This window comes from Dicentrarchus labrax, unplaced genomic scaffold (genome assembly GCF_905237075.1).
Source record: "Dicentrarchus labrax unplaced genomic scaffold, dlabrax2021, whole genome shotgun sequence".
Taxonomy (NCBI): Eukaryota; Metazoa; Chordata; class Actinopteri; family Moronidae; genus Dicentrarchus; species Dicentrarchus labrax.
The window spans coordinates 25,845,028-25,867,320 of NW_026136722.1; the positions used below are offsets into that span (position 1 = coordinate 25,845,028).

The 22,293-nt window shown below is 40.7% G+C and overlaps 1 protein-coding gene across 1 annotated transcript in view; it reads left to right on the plus strand.

Annotated features, from left to right (window-relative positions):
- Window positions 1-2,020: 2,020 nt before the first annotated feature.
- Window positions 2,021-22,293, plus strand: part of LOC127356967 (titin-like) — a 125,511-nt gene continuing 105,238 nt past the window's right edge. Inside the window, exons 1-10 of the mRNA XM_051389069.1 lie at window positions 2,021-2,151; window positions 15,833-15,877; window positions 16,016-16,321; window positions 16,894-17,208; window positions 18,231-18,545; window positions 19,075-19,383; window positions 20,141-20,434; window positions 20,587-20,880; window positions 21,250-21,543; window positions 21,913-22,206. Of these exons, the coding sequence (XP_051245029.1) occupies window positions 2,121-2,151; window positions 15,833-15,877; window positions 16,016-16,321; window positions 16,894-17,208; window positions 18,231-18,545; window positions 19,075-19,383; window positions 20,141-20,434; window positions 20,587-20,880; window positions 21,250-21,543; window positions 21,913-22,206 (2,497 nt within the window). The 5' untranslated portion in view covers window positions 2,021-2,120. The remainder of the gene's footprint in view (window positions 2,152-15,832; window positions 15,878-16,015; window positions 16,322-16,893; window positions 17,209-18,230; window positions 18,546-19,074; window positions 19,384-20,140; window positions 20,435-20,586; window positions 20,881-21,249; window positions 21,544-21,912; window positions 22,207-22,293) is intronic.

Consider the following 22,293-nt stretch of genomic DNA (forward strand, 5'->3'; position numbering starts at 1 on the left):
CATGGTCTATCATTTAAATGACCTGTGTCTTCCCAAATCAGAAAATGTACTTTCATGTTTAGATTCAAAATGTTTCCAATAAATGTAGTCTTTTGGCATTTTTGTCTTTTTTCGTCAAATTATATATTGAAATATGTGACCTGAATCCAGCTTAAAGTCATCTAGTCTACACTGTCTTTTTGTTGACTCTGTTTGTACCCAGTGCCACTGCAGCAGCCCAGCCTTAAACTGACATCTCCTAACAGAGGGTTGGTCTGGGGTCCTTAAGGTGCAGAGGTCACCAAGGGTTACAGGTGTGTTCTCTCTCATCTTCTCTGGCTCCAACATCACTGACACCAAGCCAGCAGTCAACAACTCAGCCTCCTTCAACTTCCCTGTAGTTGAGTATGAACACCAGGGCAACAGCTGTGTGTATAAAGTATATGAAGGGTTTTTGTCAGTGCTAGTTATGGCAGTTAACCCGCACTGGCTGTTTCTTTGTTGAAGCCCCCTGTAATACACTTCACTCTGTCAGATAGTTTATAGCAATTATTCATATATCTACATGTTAAATATTTTATTGTGTTCCTTGAAGTTCAATAAACAAGTGTCATACCACATTTACACATTACACATTAACACATAGAAATATGCAAAGGTTTGGCCGCATTATTTCGTTATTTATACATTTTAATATAACTTTATATTAAATATAATAAATGCTTGCTCAGCAACCCTCCTGAAACAGATTTCCATCTGCTGACTTGACTCATGGCAACAAACCAGGCACACTTCTCTCCTGTGGGTTTTTCAAGGAAATGAAAGGAGAGGGAGGCGTCTCTTAACCGCCTACAGTGTGCCACTGTGGTGTTACTTGCTCTGCAGATATATACGATGGGTGCTGATTGAGTCCTACTCGCCTGCACTGCCAGTTACCGCACTTGCTGTGTCTCAGTATATTGTCTGTTTCCCAGACAGATTGTGTTTTTCCACTACACACTGCACAAGGTTTGAAACAGCTAGGGAGTGTTGTATTGATATCCCAAAGCACTATTTGTCAATTCAGTGTAGGAATTCTATCCCGCACATTGGTGTGTATGAAGCAGTTACACTTTTAACCAAGTAATGTACAAATAATAAAATAGACATTTGCAGTTTGTTTAAACTTTTTAACTGTTTCACTGTTTCAACACATTTAAGTGTGATTTAAGTCTGAGTGTTACAATAAGCAAATATTTTTGCTCCAAATGAGAAAAGAATAAATTCATGGTTGATAGTGTGGTCTTAGCTTCCTTGGAATATAAATGTTGTATTAGGGCAATTGTTTGACATGTCCGCATCAGTGTATTTTATTTCCCTCAGTGTTCTTATGATCATGCACAAATCCTGCAGGACTTTGTAAGCTCAGTTTTCATAATGAGCCTATATTATTTTGCCTAACCCTCACCTATCACCACTAAGCTAGCGAATGTTACAGCTCATCCGAGGAGGACAGCATTACTTATAATTATTTACATCCTGCACTGTCACAAGCACAAACCTCTCGTCAATGAGTAGGTGCATGCTTATATTCTGTAAATAGAGTCCCCTGGATATTACACACTGGACCTTTTAGATGCAAAGCAATGCCAAATTGTACTCAACTGCAAACATGTATTGGCATGTTTGCTGTGTAATATAACCATTGACAGTGTAGGACATAACACTATCTTTTCCGGTACAGCAACAGAGGACTCGTACACAGAAAACAAAAAGGGGTTCAGACTGAATTCTGGTTTTTAAATATTTTTATTTGGTATATTACACGACTGTACAGACAGTGAAAACATTTGCAACTGTGTAATAATTTCAGTCCCTTGAGGAAAGTCCAAATCATAAAGAAAGTGCATTTCAGTCTATGTTTGCCACTTCTGATTCTGTGGTATTGAAAAGACATACCATGCAAGAATACATTGGTTGGGTTGTGAAATGCCTCCCTACAAATTCCTCTTTATTTGCAATTGATGGTAGATGTATTTTATAAATGGGAAAGCACCTGCCACTGTGAACACAAGCAGAGAAGGAGCAAACCAATACACAGTTCTGTCTAGACCAACCTTCCTGAGCCTGGATGCTTCTCTGTGTCACCTGCATTCACCAGCATGTTGATACTTCTACCTAACCTGCTTTTTGGTGAGTAGAATATGTGCTGTGTGTTGGAAAGAGTCAACATGTTGCAGTGTTTATGCTAATTTTAGGTGGGTGCACTGCAATTGTTATGAAGCATTTTGCACACTTGATGCCTCCCTGCCAGGGAAAACTGCAGTCTGTTTTCATCTTCAGTAAAATTTAATAAATGTAACACTGTACAATCTACCCCTATATCAGAATTGTCTTTTTTCTATTTTTTTAACATTACTGAACAAAATGTCCATTCGTGGTTACAATGTCAAGTGAAGATCTTCAGTATAATATGTGCCAAAAGGCCCAGGAGACAGATATTTTTCAATCTTCAAAGTTGAGAGTGTGCCCCATGCTGTATATTACACTGCAGTCAAGTTATTTATAGGCAATCACGGCCAAAAAAAACAATTATTGTAAACAATAAATCAATCAAACTTATTTCACATTATGTCACAGTCTAATGCTAACATTGTTTAAATTCATTTTCCCCTCATTAATCTACACTCAATATACCACATCATGACAGACAGGGCCAGCCCATGCCTCCATGGGGCCCTAAGCAAAATTTGATTTTGGGGCCCTCTATTACTGCCATGTGTCTTTTTGGGAATGTGAATGTGATCCCTGCTCCAAACTGGATGCTGAAGAAGACACATCAATCTCGATGACAAAAGATGAAGGACCCATAGGGAAATTAAAATAATATCTTTAGACAAAATTATTCATCTGAGCAATTATAAAGGCTGTTTTGTTGTTAACTTACCAGGTACAGCTGAGGTTGCATTAGACACAGTAGGCACAGTGGGCACAGTGGATGGAGCAGAGGATAAAGATGGACCTAAGATGAAAAACAACAAAAACAAAAAAGCTAGTCATGTTATAGTCATATTACACTTGAAAAGGATGCAGCTTATTTTCTAAATAAAAAAGTACAGCTATAGCTTGTAATAAGAAAACAAACTGCCAGTGGAACAACTGAAAATTGCTTGAGAAGTTTTGAAATAATATGGATTTGTCTAAAATCATGTCCCTTGTCATATGATTATATCTTATATCTTACATTAAAAAAAATATTCGTCTCAGTATGTTCTGCAGTGCACTGAGCAATTAAAGGCTGTTCTGTTGCCAGGTAGAGCTCAGGTTGCAGAGAGGACAGTGGGCACAGTGGATGGAGCAGAGGACAGAGATGGACCTGAGATGAAAAACATGTCCCTTGTCATATGATTATATCTTATATTAGTATATCTTAATGAGTTTTTGATCACCTGATTCATCAGCCTTGGCTGCTCCTGAGGAGGTGGATTGCCCCTGGGCTGAGTCAGTGCCTCCTCCTAAATACTTTAACAGTGCTCCTGGGGAAGTTTCATATAACGTATGAGCACAATAGGGAGTTGATGTAAAAGAAATATGTTTATTTACTCACATAAATTACTGTGCTCTGCAGCAAACAGTTGCAAACAACATACCTCAAACTATAAGTTAACTAAATTAATTCATTAATGCAAAACCATATTGCTGGCAAACGTCACCGCGTTTGTTATTAACGTTAGTTATTAAACATTTGCTGTCAAACGTTGTTATCAAAAACGTTGTTTTGATGCCAAAAAGTGACCCAGAATAATATATATACACTGAGAATCAACTTATTCAAAGTATTACACAAACACAACAACGTTAGCTTGAATAGTAAGCTGTCTAACCGACCCATAAGTAGCAAGACGTTTTGAACTAATGTTAGCTAGCAAATTTGCATAGGCTAACATATTTGGAACAAAATATCAACAATAATTAGGGACTAATTATTGTTGATATTCCTAATTTCAGGGAACTTTTCAAAATCTCCATGACACCAAATGTTACATTACCAAGACATACCTTTAACTTGTTGTTTTTTCTCCTCTTCCTCTTTCTTCCTTTTTCTTTTTTCTGCCCCTGAAGGGTAAGTCCTTTTTTGTGATCACGGGGCCCTAAGCAGCTGCTTAGTTCGCTTGGGCCGGCCCTGATGACAGAGCCAACACAGGATCTTTTTTTTGCACATGTATTTTAAAAAAAGTATTACGACCCTTGCCTATTTCACTAGAAATTTTAGCTTGGTAGTCTTGAGCAGAGGTTTATATAAAGTCATATGCAATGTTTAGCCAATAACATATTGCCGATTTTTTTTCATTGAAAAGCGGTAAACACAAAACAAACAAAATATTTTTAGCAAATTTAGCAATTTTATTTCATAAATTGAACAAAGTTAAAAAATAATTGCATAATTTTGGCATCTGCAAAAGTAAGAATAGGATTTCTACAGTCTCAGATTATTTTTACAAGGTCTCAGACCTTCATCAGCTTGTTAGGCCTGAGGCCTGTGAACAGTGATTAGAAAACCTCAGCTGGTGCCAACCTCAACCCTTTACAAAGTTATTGATGCCCACTGATGTCCACATTGCAGGAGAAGTCCACAAGAAGTTAGCAATGCATTTCAACAGTTGGAAATGTAATGAAGAGATGGCAGTTTAGGGAAACTGTGGAGATAAAGATGAGATTTAAGACCAAGAAAACTCTTGGAGAGAAGAGTATGCTGGTCAGAAAGGCAAATCAGAACCTCCAGGACCTGCAGCAAGGTTTAGCAGACTTAGGAGTTCCACCGTGTAGAACTGCTTGTGCAAACAAAACATCCATAGAAGAGTCGGTAGGAAGGTAAGGAAAACCATACCTGTGTCCACATCATAAAAAAAGCAACATCAGAAATATGCAACATAACATCTACAGAAGCTTGATGTGTTTTGGAAACAACAAATACTGATGAAGTTCAAATAGAACTTTTCGGTCACAATCAGCAAAGGAATGTTTGAAGAAAAAAACTGCCAACTGTTAAGCATGAGGGTGAATCTATCATGGTTTGGGGTTGTGTTGCAGCCAGTGGCACAGGGAACATTGCACAGGTGGAGGAAAGAAGGAATTCCACTAAATACCAACAATTCTGGAAGCAGACATCACAGCATCTGCAAAAAATTTGAAGCTAAAAAAGGACAGCTTCAAAATAATGATCCCTAAGCATACCTCAAAATCCACCATGGACTACCTCAAGGTTTCGGAATGGCACAATCACAGTCCCCTGACTTAAATATCAGTGGGTAGATCTGAAAACAGCTGTGCATGCAACAAGGCTAGAGGTGCTGAGGACATTAACCCAAGGGTCCTGAAAGTGTGCGCAGAGCAACTGGCAGGAGTGTTCCAGCATATTTTTGACCTCTCCCTGAGGTTGAAGAAGGTGCCAAAGATCTGGAAGACTTCCTGCATAGTTCATGTTCCCAAAACAGGACGTTGTAACGCTATCAATGACTTCAGGCCTGTGGCTTTAACATAATATGTCATGAAAACCTTTGAAAGACTGGTTCTGCAGCACTTCAGACCCCCCTCTTTGCATACCAGCCTAACATTGGATGGATGATGCCATTATCTACCTGCTTCACAGAGCTTACACCCACCTGGAGAAGCCACAGAGCACTGTGAGGATCATGTTCTTGGACTTCTCCAGTATCATCGACACCATCCAGCCTTTCCAGCTGGCAAAGAAGCTCTCTGTGATGCAGGTGGATCAGGACCTTGTGGCTTGGATTACAGACTATCTCACTGACAGACCACAATATGTCAGACTGCTTGTCAGATGTGGTGGCAGAAATTCTCAGATGACTGTTCCATTGAAGTTCTCAGATGACTCCTCCATTGACGGCTGTATCACAGACGATACGGAGGATGAGTACAGAGACCTGATCAAGAACGTCATTGGATGGTGTGACAGAAATCACCTACAGCTCAACACAGAGGAGCTTGTGGTGGACTTCCAGTGCAGCAAGAGGCCCCCCCTCTCCAGTTGCAATAAGGGGAAGAGGGTGGAGATGGTGGACACCTACAAGTTCCTGGGGGTGACAGCGACATCTTTTTTGCTGCGTTGTGCTGGCGAGGTGGCATCGGGACTTGTGGTGGCAACAAAGAAGGCCAGATCGGTGGTGGGGACAAATTTGGACAGTGTGGAGGCTGTGACTGAGAAGAGTATGAGAGTGAAGCTGAAAGCCATCATGGACAATTCAATTCAATTTTATTTGTTTAGCGTCAATTCATAACAGAAGTTATCTCAGGACACTTTTCAAATGGAGCAGGTCTAGACCGAACTCTTTATAACATTATTTACAGAGACCCAACAGTACCACCATGAGAAAGCACTTGGCGACAAGGGCAAGGAAAAACTGCCTGTTAAAGGCAGAAACCTAGGACAGATCCTTCGGCTCTAGGTGGGTGGTCGTCTGTCTCGACCAGTTGGGGTGAGAGAGAGATAGAGAGAGAGAGAGAGAGAGAGAGAGACAGAGACAGACAGACAGGTGCACAGCAACAACAGTATTGGTAATGGCAATCTAGCAGGACCATGGCAGGAGGCTCCAAATTGCAGCTCATCCAGGATTTTATGTCCTTAAGACATGTTTGTAATTTAGATTTTTGATTAATTTCATCGGGCTTGATTGATAGATATAACTGTGTATCATCTGCATAACAGTGGAAGTTAATGGAGTGATTCCTAATACACATACTACTCGGAAAATTAGAATATCCTGAAAAAGTGCATGTATTTCTGTAACTCAACTTTAAAGGTGAAATTTACATATTATATAGACAAATAGTATGCAAATTAATATATTTCAAGCTTTTACTTGTTTTGATTTTGCTGATTAGAACTTGCAGCTTCAGAAAACCTCAAATTCAAAAACTCAGAAAATTAGAATACTGCTTGAAATCAATAACAAAAAAAAGGATTTTAAATACAAAAATGTCAGGCCTCTGAATGTAAAATCTTGCATCTGTACTTAGTACTTGGTTGGGGCCCCTTTTGCATGAATGACTGCCTTAATCCGGCGTGGCATGGATGCTACCATCTTGTGGCATATCTCAGGTGTTATGGAAGACCAACATGCTTCAATCGCGGCCTTGAGCTCTTCTTTATTGTTCAGTCTCTTCCCGTTCAGCTTTCTCTTGGCAATGCCCAACAGATTTTCTATGGGGTTCAGGTCAGGTGAGTTTGCGGGCCAGTCAAGCACCATAATCCCATGGTTGTTGAACCAGGATTTTGTACTTTTGGCAGTGTGGGCAGGTGCCAAGTCCTGCTGGAAGATGAAGTCCGCATCCCCATAAAGCTGGTCCACTGAAGCAAGCATGAAGTGCTCTAAAATGTCCTGGTAGACAGCTGCGTTTATGCTAGACTTCATAAAGCATAGAGGACCAACACCAGCAGCTGACATGGATCCCCAAGTCATCACAGACTGGGGAAACTTAACACTGGATTCATGCATTTTCCATTTTGTGCCTCTCCGGTCTTCCTCCAGACTCTGGGACCTTTGTTGCCAAATGAGATGCAAAACTTGCTCTCATCAGAAAAGAGGACTTTGGACCACTGGCCAACAGTCAAGTCTTTCTTCTCTCTAGCCCAGCTAAGGCCCCTCTGACGTTGCTTGCTCGTGAGGAGCGGCTTGACAACAGGAATTCGACATTTCTCTTGAAGCAGCCTGAGTCCACTCCTTATGAAGTTCCCCAACACTTTTGAATGGCCCTTTCCTGACCATCTTCTCCAGGCTGCGGTCATCCCTCCGGCTTGTACACCGTTTTCTTCCACACTTCTGCCTTCCACTTAACTGTCCATTAATGTGCTTTGAGACAGCACTCTGAGAACACCCAGATTCTTTTGCTATCACTTTTTGTGTCTTACCCACCTTGTGCAGGGAGTCAATTATGGTTTTCTGCACAACTGTGAGATCAGCAGTCTTCCCCATGATTGTGAATTCTTCTAAACCAAACAAGACACACCAAACAGACTTTTTAAAGGCTCAGGACCCTTTTGCAGGTGTTTTGGATTACTTACCTGATTAGTGTGTGACACTTTGAGCCTACAATACTGAAGCTTTTCACAGTATTCTAATTTTCTGAGTTTTTGGTTTTGAGGTTTTAATAAGCTGTAAATCATAATCAGCAAAATTACAACAAAGAAATGCTTGAGATATCTCACTTTGCATGTAATGAGTCTATAGAATGTATTGGTTTCACCTTTTATGATGAATTGCCTGAATAAAACAACTTTTACACAATATTCTAATTTTCCGAGTAGTACCTGTAATATTGCCTAAAGGGAGCATATATAAAGTAAATAGTATTGGTCCAAGTACAGCACCTTGTGGAACTCCATGACTAACTGTAGTATTTATTGAAGATTCATCGTTAACATGTACAAACTGCGAACGATCTGATAAATATGACTTAAACCATCTTAGTGCGGTTCCTTTAATGCCAATTAGAGGAACCTAGGGTTATTCTTATTTTCTTCTATTAGTGCTGAAAAATAGGCTCCTCTGGCATTACGGAGGGCCTTTCTATAGGTTTTAAGATTATCTTGCCAAATTGAGCGATATTCTGATAATTTGGAAGAGCGCCATTTCCTTTCAGATTTCCTAGCTTTTTACTTTAATTGGCGGGTTTGGTGATTGTACCACGGTGCTAGTTTCCTATGTTTTAATAATTTCCTTTTTATAGGACCGATAGAATCTAATGTTCTTCGTAGTGAGCCTGCAGCACTATCAACAAGATTATCAATTTCGGAGGGACTAAAGGTATTATAGGACTTAAATTCAGACATGGCATTGAATTAAACACTGAAGGAATTTCCTCCTTAAATTTAGCTACAGTACTGTCAGATAGACATCTGCTGTAGGAAGTTTTGCCTAATGGCTTATAATCTAATAGTATGAATTCAAAAGTTATTAAATAATGGTCAGATAGGAAAGGATTATGTGGGAAGAATTAAATGTTCAATATCAATGCCATATGATAAAACAAGGTCAACAGTGTGATTAAAACAATGAGTTGGTTTATTTACACTCTGACAGAAGCCAATTGAGTCTATTAATGAGATAAATGTGTTACTAAGGCTGTTATTGTCAACATCCACATGAATATTAAAATCACCTACAATAATTACTTTATCTGATTTAAGGACTAAACTTGATAAAAACTTGGATATAAAATCAGAGTCCGGTCCAGGAGCGCGGTACACTATAACAAATAGAACTGGCTGCAGTGTTTTCCAGGATGGGTGAGAAAGACTAAGAACAAGGATTTCAAATGAATTATAATTTAGTTTAGGTTTAGGGTCCATTAAAATGCTCGAATCATATATAGTTGCTACTCCACCTCCTCAGCCAGTGCCTCGAGGAATGTGAGTATTAATATGACTGTGGGGGGTGGATTCATTTAGGCTAACATACTCCTCGTGGGACAACCAGGTCTCAGTAAGACAAAGTAAATCAATATCAATTGATATCAATTCATTCACTAAAACAGCTTTAGAGGACAGAGACCTGATATTTAACAGCCCACATTTCATTCTCCTATTTTGTGCTACTGCGGAGTTACTTTTATTTTTTATTAGATTTTTATGTTGAACTCCTCTTGTTTTTATTCCTTTAAATAATTTAGGTGGTCGGGGGACAGACACAGTCTCTATGGGGTTTTGGGTGGGTGACTGTTCTAAAGAAAGCGCAGAGAAGTGTGTAAGACAGCAGCTCTGCTTCCTGGTCCCAACTCTGGACTGTCAGGTTTTAGAAATAAACGTCGCCATATTCCTAGATAAAAGAGCCGCTCCATCCAAAGTGGGATGGATGCCGTCTCTCCTAATCAGACCAGGTTTTCCCCAAAAAGGTTTCCAGTTATCAATGAAGCCCACATCGTTTTCTGGACACCACCTCGACAGCCAGCGGTGGAAATCCGACTTGCGGCTACACATGTCATCACTGGTTACATTGGGCAGGGGTCCAGAGAAAACTACGGAGTCCGACATAGTTTTAGCATAATTACACACCGACTTCACAGTGACCTCCGACTGGTGTAAACGGGTGTCATTACCGCCGACGCGAATAACAATCTTATTATATTTATGTTTATCTTAAGCCAGCAGTTTTAAATAGGATTCAATGTCGCCCGCTCTGGCCCATTACATACATTTAACTATGGCCGCTGGCTTCGCTAACTTCACGTTTCTGACTATGGAGCTGCCAATAATCAGAGTTGGTTCCTCAGCGGGTGTGTCGCTGAGTGGGGAAAACTATTAGAAACATGAATCGGTTGGTGAACTGTGGGCTTCAGCGTTTTATTCTTCCTCCGAACATTCACCCACTGTCCCTGTTTTCCCGGCTGCTCTGATCTACCAGGGGAACTACCGGAGGACGGCTAGCAAAAGTTACCTTTGGTCGGCCCGCACCGGCTACTTGGGGCTGGCTAACTCTAGCGGCTAAAGATTAGTAAATAAACTACACTAAATACATGTACCATTATCATTAAAGGAGGCAGAGGAATAACTGAACATCTGGCACACTGAGCAGGACAGAGCAGAGGGAGAGGACGAAGCCATAGCTAACTGCTAATGCTAATGAAGCTAGTGTGTATGAAAAACTTTTGAAAATAGCGAAAAGTCGCTAAAAGAAGGAGTAACTCCGGGTGTTTAGATAGAGCGAGTCTACGTTTAATCGTTAAGCTGGAAAATAACCGCTGTAACGAGTAAAACAAATTTAGATTTAGTGTTCACTGGACAGAGCTACAGTGTACACAGAGCAGGAAGTATACCAGAAATGAGTCAGTACGCTTACCGTAGACAACTCCTCTTATCCTCTCTACGCTGAGCTGAGGCAGCTCAGGAACACTCAAAGACGCTTTGGAGGCTCGTTTATACCTTCAGCCATCAGATTCCATAACTATATCTTTAAATTGCACATGTACAGTTTAGTTTTTTAGTCATACGCTGCTCAAAATATTTTGCACACCATTTTACTGTGCTGTATATAGTGTATATATTTTTCAATATAGTCTTATATTTTCCATTATATTTTTGCAAAACATTCCTATTTGCTGCTGTGTCCAATTTCTGTCCCTGTACGAGGGATCAATAAAGGAAGGTCTTATCCTATCTTATCTTATGCAGGAAGCCCTAAGAATATTGCAGAAATCCTCTTGCAAGGGAGAATGGGAAAAATGTTACATATCCTCAAGCTGTGTTTATATCTTTTCGATGAAAAGATCACCAAAATGTGTTATTTGTCAAGGGTTCGCTAAACTGTATACAGTATTTATTGAAACCGTAATAAACCTAAATTAAGTTTTAGAACTAGGTTCAGGAACAAAGACCACGCCTTGCACATTTCCGCTCAAAATATACTTACGCACACCTTATTCGTTCACTCCCTCCTTGACTCAGTTTCTACATGATCTGCGTCAGACAAGAAATACAAAACAGTATGCCCTCACCAGGCCCTCATTTATCCATCAACCCTAAACCTGCCCACGGCCCTCGCCCCAAGGGCATCGACAAGAGAGGCAGACCAGTCCTCTACCATGCTGGGAGGATGGTTTGTAACAAATCCAACTACCTTAGATGCAACTCCTCAAGTTGCCGTTCACTTCACACCTGCTCCTTCTGTGGCGGAGCTCATGCAAAATCTGTCCCCATCATCCAGCCCAGTATCCGAATACGCAATCAATATAGGGTGGCTGTGGCTCAGAGGCAGAGCGGGTCGTTCCTTAATCGGAAGGTTGTGGGTTTGATCCCCGGCTCCTGGTGCCACATGTCGAAGTATCCTTGAGCAAGATACTGAACCCGAAATTGCTCCCGATGCCATGCATCGCTGTGTGAGTGTGTATGGATGTTAGTTTCTGTTCGAAGGACTTTGCCATCACTGAGTGAATGTGTGTGAAAGGGTGAATGTGGCACGTAGTGTAAAAGCGTTTTGAGTGGTCGGAAGACTAGAAAGGCGCTATACAAGTTACAGGTCCATCTACCATATCAACGCGCTCACCCCCGCCACCCAGATCGACAGTTTGCCAAATGCAGGTCATGCCAGATTCCTCCTACATATGCCACATCTTGCAGTCAGCCACCTCCGTGCCCGACATAGTTGCCTCTCATCCCCCCCATGGCTCCACAGTCCCAAGCATCAAAAGCTTAATTCCCAGCCCAGATTTCTCCATGCAATATACAACATCGACCACTCTACCTTCCCCTTCAGCATAGCCAAGGAGCCCGGTCGTCCAAAACAGACATCACCAGTGCAGTTAAAATCCTTCCCATCCATCCCGACTACCGGCATCTCTTTGGCATTCTCTGAAAGGGCGCATACTACTTTGCCATGCCCCTGACCTTAGTGTGCAAGAGCAGTGTAACCCTCATTGAAATGTGATAAATATAAGTAATTGATAAAAATGCATAAATAACTTAATTCATTAAAATGCATTCATGTAAGAATCAATACATAACTGTTTAACTTTAATTTAATGGAAACAGTTAAAAGTATGGCTGTAAGAAACTCTCATGAACTTCCCCTTTAAAAGAGTTGCTGCCCTTTGTTGACATAGCGGACATAACGGAATGCGGAGCAGAGAGGAGAAGCAGAGAAATAAACGAGCGAAATACTTTAATAAAAAGTCGATTTTGAAGCTAAAAAGTAACACCTGCCTGGTCAGGGATTCATACGGTGGCCTAGAGGTGTCAGGCAGAATACAAAAGCCACAACACGAATACAAAAGCTACAACATGAAAACAAAAGCCACAACACGAATACAAAAGCCACAACACAAATACAAAAGCTACAACACGAATACAAAAGCCACAACACGAATACAAAAGCCACAACACGAATACAAAAGCCACAACAAAAATACAAAAGCTACAACACGAATACAAAAGCCACAACACGAATACAAAAGCCACAACACGAATACAAAAGCCACAACACGAATACAAAAGCTACAACACGAATACAAAAGCCACAACACGAATACAAAATCCACAACACAAATACAAAAGCTACAACACGAATACAAAAGCCACAACACGAATACAAAAGCCACAACGGAAGTGAGCCACAACACGAATACAAATGCCACAAGGAAGTGAGCCACAACGGAAGTGAATGGTAACAGATTTTTATTTTTTTAACACATGGCTAATTTTAATATTCAAATGAGCCATGTGTTGATTGCCACAACACTGCCCCACCAGGCTGTCTTTGTGTATTTGTGTTGTGACTTTTGTATTTGTGTTATGACTTTTGTATTTGTGTTGTGGCTTTTGTATTTGTGTTGTGACTTTTGTATTTGTGTTGTGGCTTTTGTATTTGTGTTGTGACTTTTTGTGTTGTGACTTTTGTATTTGTGTTGTGGCTTTTGTATTTGTTTTGTGGCTTTTGTATTCATGTTGTGGCTTTTGTATTCAGCCTGATACCTCTGGGCCACCGTAGATTCATGAGGATTTTATATGAGTAAACCACAGCGGTTTTGGTCAGGTTTTTTGTTGTTCCTGTTTGAAGCTGGACTTCACAATACATACATATATACAATGCATATTCAAGATACGAGATGGCGTACCAACCCATGGACCCATGAAGTTTCTATCAGTTATCATCATCAGTCACTACTATTAGTGCAGTTGTTGCTACTGTTGTTGCTGTGCACCTTTGTCTCTGTCTCTGTCCTGTCGTTACCTCTTTTCTCTCTCTCTTTCTGTCTCTCTCTGTCTGTCTGTGTCTCTCTCTCTTTCACCCCAACTGGTCGAGGCAGAGGACCACCCACCTAGAGCCGGGGTCTGTCCGAGGTTTCTGCCTTTTAAAAGGAAGTTTTTCCTTGCCGCTGTCGCCAAGGTCTTGCTCATGGTGGGAACTATTGGGTCTCTGTAAATAATGTTATAAGGTGTACGGTCTAGACCTGCTCTATTTGAAAAGTGTCCTGAGATAACTTCTGTTATGAATTGGCGCTATACAAATAAAATTTAATCGTGCCAGAAAGAATCCGCTGTGTACGGGTGGACTGTTGGTAAACTCGCTGCCAGAGCAGTAGAAGTGTTGGGGTTATTATTTTTCCCCTTTTCCCTCTTTGAATTGAACTGAACTGAACTGAACTGAAATTCAAGAGTGGAACTGAACTTGAACAGAATTTCTATTCCATATTCTGTCTTCATAATTGTGAAAGTTATTATTTAAAGCATAAGTGTTTCACTTGACTGAGATTTTTGGAAATGGTGTAATTATTATTTTTTTCTTACTTGTAAAGGGCAGAAAAAAGTGTTAACTCAAGGAGATAGAAAGAAACCAAAAATAGGTGCAACCTTTTAACATAAGATAAGATAGTTACTTATTGACCGGTCTAATATAAAAATATATCTAAATATCTAAACTAGTGCTGTCAGTTTAACGCGTTATTAACGGCGTTAACGCAAACCCATATTAACGGCGTCAATTTTTTTATCGCAAGATTAACGCCTAGCACACTTTGTAGTTTTTTTCACATGCTGTTGCAACTAGTAACGTTAGAAAAACTACAACACCACACCGGATCTAGCTAGACCGGAAACAAAACAACAGGCACGCTGCACACACTTGTTTAAGAGTAGTAGACGTTACGTTTTGAGTGGATGGCGAGCGCGAGACGCCGAAATGGATGGATGCCTTGTTGTCTGAAAATGTCAACAGGCTTGTCTGTTTGAGTAACTGGCTCAAAGCATCAAAGCAAAGAAGTAGTAGGCTTACCTTTTATTGGTGACCGTTACTGTTCATTCTTTCTGAAATAAGAGGCTGGGTTGATGAGCCTCTGGTGAATAAAGAGCAGTAGCCTGACTGCTATGTTCAAAGCAAACTTGAAGAAAGTATTAAGCCATGGTTTAACTGCATTATAGGCTGAGTCCTGTTTTACGTTACATGTGCACTTTGTAATTTTATTTTGTATCGCCCTGTTTTGATCCCTTAGAAAGGGCTGTTGAAGGGGCTGTTTGTGAGACAAAGTATTTTTTTTCACCCTTTTATTGATGGACAGTGTTACATTGTGTGAGAGATTATTTGCTCCAAGTGTGAATGTTAGTGTGAAATTGAACACTACAGTATATGCCAATGTTGTTTTCAATAAAAACAACATTTGCACAAAGCAAGCCGATCCACTTTTCTATGTTGATAAGAGAATTAAAATGAGAAAAAATAATGGGACAAAAAGAAATCAAGGGACATTTAGAATAGATAAAAATGTGCGATTAATTGCAAGTTAACTATGACATTAATGCGATTAATCGCGATTAAATATTTTAATTGTTTGACAGCACTAATCTAAACCAAAGTATTTGAAACGCATGTGAGTGAAATAAGGGAAAATGAGTCCTACTTTATTTTTTTTGTTAGTCGCAAGACTATTCACTCGGTTCCCTCCTACCATCTCGCCGTACCCCTCCGTCTATTCATCCATCCATCAACAAACCCACCTTTCTTTTATCTGTTCATACCTCACCCTTCCTTCCAATACCCCTTCATTCCTCAATCTTCATCCCTTCATCCCTTTATCCCTACATTCCTCAACTCTCAACCCTTCATCCCTTATCCCTTCATCCCTCAACCCTCAACCCCTTTCCCTCATCCCTTGACCCTCATACCTTCAACCCTTTATCCCTCAACCCTTTCCCAATCCATTCATCAGTCCTAAAGTACACCACATCAGTTTAGATTCATCCATTACGTGCAATTCCAATTCCATACGTTCATTGGCGTGGTCTTTGTAAGTGAAATATGAAATGGGTACTATATGTGCTTAGGCACATTCATGCTCATGAGATGTCTTTTTTCCCCCTCTCCTATAGTCTCCTATAGTATTATTTTCTTGAGCTCATCATCACCTGCTGCAGGTCAGTCCATTCTCTTTTGTGATACAATTTTTTCATGTATGTTTTCATATGTTACTTTGAAGTATCAAACACATTTTTTATTAGGATTAAATATTAAAATATTAATATATATATTACTAATTTGTACATGCCTGATAGGTGTGCTGATCAGATTAGATGGGCCTGGGTCTACTCTGTGCTCTGGAAGAGTTGAAATCTATTACAACAACACCTGGGGAACCGTCTGTGATGACTACTGGGACTTAAATGATGCTATGGTGGTGTGCAGAGAGTTGGGCTGTGGTACTGCACTGAGTGTCCCTAAATTTGGTCAAGGAATCGGACAAATCTGGCTTGATGATGTGGCCTGTTTAGGAAGTGAAAGGTCTCTAGCTGAGTGTCAGCACAGAGAATTTGGGAAAAACAACTGTGGACATGGTGAGGATGCTGGTGTGGTCTGTTCAGGTGAGAAGATTTTTTATATGGTGCCTCATCTTTAAATTAAGTAATAAAGTTCAGATTTGTGCAGTTTCCTGCATGCTACCTGTATCCATCAGTTCAAATTGCTCTGGCTTTATCTCTGCTGTTCATGCCATTGTTTCCACTGCAGTTCCAGTAAGGGGAGAATTAGACAGGAAAATACTAAGTGATAATATGTAAATATGTAGAACATAACATGCATAACAATATAATACTGTGCTAAAGCCACCAGAACAATATTGGATAATATGAATCATAATAATAACAATTAAAATAAATTAAAGTGTATACACAATTTAAGGAATATTACAATAACTAATGAATATTTATAGTAATTAAAATAGTGGATATAAGAAAGTACCTTATGGTGAGTGTGAATGCAAGAGTGCATATGTTTTGGATAGTTAGGAGCGGACAATTTGTGGCTGTTTAATGAACTGTGGATGATACATGTTACCTGCTGCAGGTCCATCCATTCTCCTGTGTGTTGTATACAATTCCTGTAAATTTCCATACTGTATATGATTTGTGTAAAATATGTCTTATGTGCCTCATAGATAGTCAGATAAGATTAGCTGGGTCTGGATCTACTCAATGTTCTGGAAGAGTTGAAATCTATCACAGTGGCTCCTGGGGAACAGTCTGTGATGACAGCTGGGACTTAAATGATGCTATGGTGGTGTGCAGACAGTTGGGCTGTGGTCCGACTCTGAGTGCCCCTCAGTCGGCCCACTTTGGTCAAGGAACTGGACATATCTGGCTTGATGATGTGGACTGTTCAGGAAGTGAAAGGTCTCTAAATGAGTGTCAGCATGGAGAATTTGGGACACACAACTGTGGACACCATGAGGACGCTGGTGTGGTCTGCTCAGGTGAGAAGACATTTTTATTTGAAAGAACTCACGTCCTTAAATTAGGAAATGAACTTGCGCTCCGGGGGGGTGGTTCAGCGAAAAGAGGAGGCGTGTTCCGGCGCAAACGTTCCCTGGTGCTATTTTGCTGTTTCAGAAAACAATTCTGCCACAGACCAGGTAAAACCTAATCTAAAGTCAGTGGCGCTTATTCAGATGCTATTTTAAGGGCGCAGACTTGAGGGGATTCGCCTGAGAGGCAGCAGCAACATCGCCACCCGGTCAAGACGGGCATTAATACTTTGCCGCATCCTGGACAGCTCCCGCTCCAGCATGTCAAACCCGGTTTGCTGCAGGAACGGGTGGTCCTCCGGCGTGTAGTGGGTCTGAATCCTCTGCACCTTGGTGTTTGCGCTGCTCCCTCCTCAGCTGGCCCTTGCGCACTGCTCGGCCCGTGCGCACTGCTCCTGAGGCCAGGGTCTTCTTCCTGCGAAGCTGCGTTACATTGTTTTGATTTATTGTATGGCTGTGTTACATTTACCACACCTCTGACTAATGTAGCTACTTCAGACCAACCCATTTTAGATGTGCGCCGGGCACAAGAATCATTTAACCCGCTGGCATAATAGCAACAGCGCCCGAGATCCGCCCACAAAGCTACTTGCGTTTTACGTTTGATACTTGCGTTTAAGCTCGGCAAGATAGGGCCCTTATAGTCTAAATGAGAGGAGATAAAAACATAGACAACTTTCTCAAAACCCTAAGATGATCATGATTAACTCATATAAGACCATTTTGGTTTTTATGTGAAAATACTTTTCGTCTTTAGCAAGTAACTAAATGTAACAGAAAAAAACATCTTTGCATCTTTAATTGGTGATTCAAACTTCTCCCAAACACTTTTTATTTATGCTACATAGACAAATCCTGAATATAGTGAAAACAGTTAGCTGGCTGGATAACCTCAACTTGTTGTGTTAACATTTTTGTACTGCTCATTATGTTCACAGCCACATGTATACCTCTGTCTACCTCTCCATTAGGTGTGCAGATGAGATTGGCTGGGTCTGGGTCTACTCAGTGCTCTGGAAGAGTAGAAGTCCATTACAACAGTGCCTGGGGAACAGTCTGTGATGATGGTTGGGACCTAAGTGATGCTAAGGTGGTGTGCAGACAGTTGGGCTGTGGTATGGCACTGAGTGCCCCTCAGTCAGCCCACTTTGGTCAAGGAGCTGGACAAATCTGGCTTGATGACGTGGCCTGTTCAGGAACTGAAAGGTCTCTAATTGAGTGTCAGCATGGAGGATTTGGGAAACACAACTGTGGACATGGTGAGGACGCTGGTGTTGTCTGTTCAGGTGAGAAGATGTTTCTACCACTAACCTAGCTCTCTGCATCCTTTATCTCTGCTGTTCATGCAGTTGGTTCCAGAGCAGTTCTAGTGGGGAGGGGTTGGGGGCAGCATTTATGCAGAATAGCAGTATAAAGTTTTTATATTAGGGTTATGTAATATGTACTAAATATATAGAATGTACTGTATACATACATACCTACATGCATAACAATATACTATGTGCCAAAGCCAACAGAACATTTTTACAGGATAATAGCAATAATGATAATGAAAAAAACTGTATTAATATTGTAAGGAAAATAACAGGCGTTAATGACTAATAATAGTGATTATATAGAGTACCTTGAGGTAAGGCCAAAAGCTTTAGTGCATATGTTTTGGATAGTTAGGAACTCAGGATTTGTGGCTGTTTAATGAACTGTGCATCAGACATGTTAGCTGCTGTAGGTTCGCCCATTCTCCTGTGTGATACAAACAATTCCTGTAGTTTTCCATATATGATGTGTGTAAAATATGTATTATGTGCCTCATAGGTGGTCAGATCAGATTAGTTGGGTCTAGCCGATGTTCTGGAACAGTTGAAATCTATTACAACGGAGCGTGGGGAACAGTCTGTGATGACAGCTGGGACTTAAATGATGCTAAGGTGGTGTGCAGACAGTTGGGCTGTGGTACGGCTCTGAGTGCCCCTCAGTCAGCCCACTTTGGTCAAGGAACCGGACAAATCTGGCTTGATGATGTGGTTTGTTCAGGAAGTGAAAGGTCTCTAAGTGAGTGTCAACACAGAGGATTTGGGATACACAACTGTGGACACGGTGAGGACGCTGGTGTTGTCTGTTCAGGTGAGAAGATGTTATTTTTACTATATGGTTTCCTTAAAGTTAAGGGGCCCTCAGAATGGTAGTTAGTTTATGGTCATTTGATTAACTTCCAAATGTTTTGGTACTATGCACCAATAATGTTCCCATAGAGGACATGGGGGAGAAAAAAAACTTATATAGGTGGGAAAAGGTGGTGTTGTCTGTTCAGGTGAGAAAAGATTTTGTTGATTCTGTTGGCCTTTGACACTCAAAGCTGAGGGGCCCAGATTGGGCAAAGTGGGACGAATTTTAGCTGCCAGGCTTTTAACCAGAACCAAGAAACATAATCACATCAGTATTGTATTAGCCTCTTTACACCGGCTGTTTCAGAATTGACTGTAAGATTTGACTGATTACTAAGACTCTTTATGGCCTCCCCCCCGCTATATCTCTAACCTATGAAGACTGCATGCAGTACTTTTATCATTAAACCTTTCCAAATCTATATTCATGTACATAATGTACTTTTCTTTGGTGCAACGTAATGGCAAATGTCTAAAGTGCCTGCATTTGTATTGCATTGAACATTGAAGTCACTCTCCTCTGAGATGACTATACCAGGAGTGTCCACAAGCCAATTTAAGTTTAAGACCCCTGTTCTTGTATGTGCGTGTTGTATGATAGAATTACAACTTTTTCCCACTCTTTGGGCATCCTTGTGATATGAATACCATGAACCTTGAACCCAAAGTCTATAGCCTTTCTGCTGCTCAATTATTATGTTGTCGTTTTTTTTCAGCAAGCTTCCCAAAGCCCACCATCTCCATGAATCCTGCTGGTGAGGTTACCTGGGGTCAGAATGTTGACATCACTTGTTCAATCTCAACTCAGCATTTAAATAGAACTTTCATCCTGCTAAGATCCTCAGGCTCATTCAGAAAGACCCAAACATCGAGTACCAACTCTGCTACCTTCAGAATCCTCAAAGTCAACTTTGATGATGAGGGATCGTACCAGTGTCAGTATCAGACACAGGTTTCAGGTCAAGACTTCAGCTCCCCCTTAAGTGACTCTGTCAGACTTCCTGTTAACGGTAAGGAAAAATACATTTTCCAAACTGGCCATTCCCAGTTGCAGCTGAAAATATCCATTTATTCACTTCAATAAGAAAGGACTTGTAATAGTCCAGCCTGGAATTCTAGGCAGCTGCATTTGTATCATTCTAAAGTTGTGGTATCTTTTCAGTGAGCCTTCCAAAGCCCAGAATCTCCATGAATCCTGCCGGTGAGGTTACCTGGGGTCACAATGCCGAAATCACTTGTTCAATCTCTACTCAGCATTTGCATGGAACATTCATCCTACGGAAGACCTCAGGCTCATTCAGACAGACCCAAACATGTAGTAACAACTCTGCTACCTTCATTATCCCTGAAGTGAACTTTGATAATGGAGGATCGTACCAGTGTCAGTATCAGACACAAGTTTCAAGTCGTGACTTCAGCTCCCCCTTAAGTGACTCTGTCAGACTCTCTGTTACTGGTAAGGAAAAATACATTATCCAATCTTGCTTTTTTAGTTAACTTTTTAAGCACAAAATGACAAGAAGTTAAACATCTAGTACCAACTCTGCTACCTTCAGTATCCTCAAAGTCAGCTTTGATGATGAGGGATCGTACCAGTGTCAGTATCAGACACAGGTTTCAAGTCGTGACTTCAGCTCCCCCTTAAGTAACTCTGTCAGACTTCCTGTTACTTGTAAGGAAAAATACATTTTCCAAACTGGCCATTCCCAGTTGCAGCTGAAAATATCAATTTATTCAACATTGATAAGAAAGGGCTTGTAATAGTCCAGCCGGGAATTCTAGGCAGCTGCATTTGTATCATTCTAACATTGTGGTATCTTTTCAGTGAGCCTTCCAAAGCCCAGAATCTCCATGAATCCTGCTGGTAAGGTTACCTGGGGTCACAATGCCGGCATCACTTGTTCAATCTCTACTCAGCATTCAGATGGAACATTCATCCTACAGAAGACCTCAGGCTCATTCAGAAAGACCCAAACATGTAGTAACAACTCTGCTACCTTCATTATCCCTCAAGTGAACTTTGATAATGAAGGATCATACCAGTGTCAGTATCAGACACAAGTTTCAAGTCGTGACTTCAGCTCCCCCTTAAGTGACTCTGTCAGACTCTCTGTTACTGGTAAGGAAAAACACATTACCCAATCTTTCTTTTTTTAGTTAACTTTTTAAGCACAAAATGACAAGAAGTTAAACATCTAGTACCAACTCTGCTACCTTCAGTATCCTCAAAGTCAGCTTTGATGATGAGGGATCGTACCAGTGTCAGTATCAGACACAGGTTTCAGGTCAAGACTTCAGCTCCCCCTTAAGTAACTCTGTCAGACTTCCTGTTAACGGTAAGGAAAAATAAATTTTCCAAACTGGCCATTCCCAGTTGCAGCTGAAAATATCCATTTATTCACTTCAATAAGAAAGGACTTGTAATAGTCCAGCCTGGAATTCTAGGCAGCTGCATTTGTATCATTCTAAAGTTGTGGTATCTTTTCAGTGAGCCTTCCAAAGCCCAGAATCTCCATGAATCCTGCCGGTGAGGTTACCTGGGGTCACAATGCCGAAATCACTTGTTCAATCTCTACTCAGCATTTGCATGGAACATTCATCCTACGGAAGACATCAGGCTCATTCAGACAGACCCAAACATGTAGTAACAACTCTGCTACCTTCATTATCCCTGAAGTGAACTTTGATAATGGAGGATCGTACCAGTGTCAGTATCAGACACAAGTTTCAAGTCGTGACTTCAGCTCCCCCTTAAGTGACTCTGTCAGACTCTCTGTTACTGGTAAGGAAAAACACATTACCCAATCTTGCTTTTTTAGTTAACTTTTTAAGCACAAAATGACAAGAAGTTAAACATCTAGTACCAACT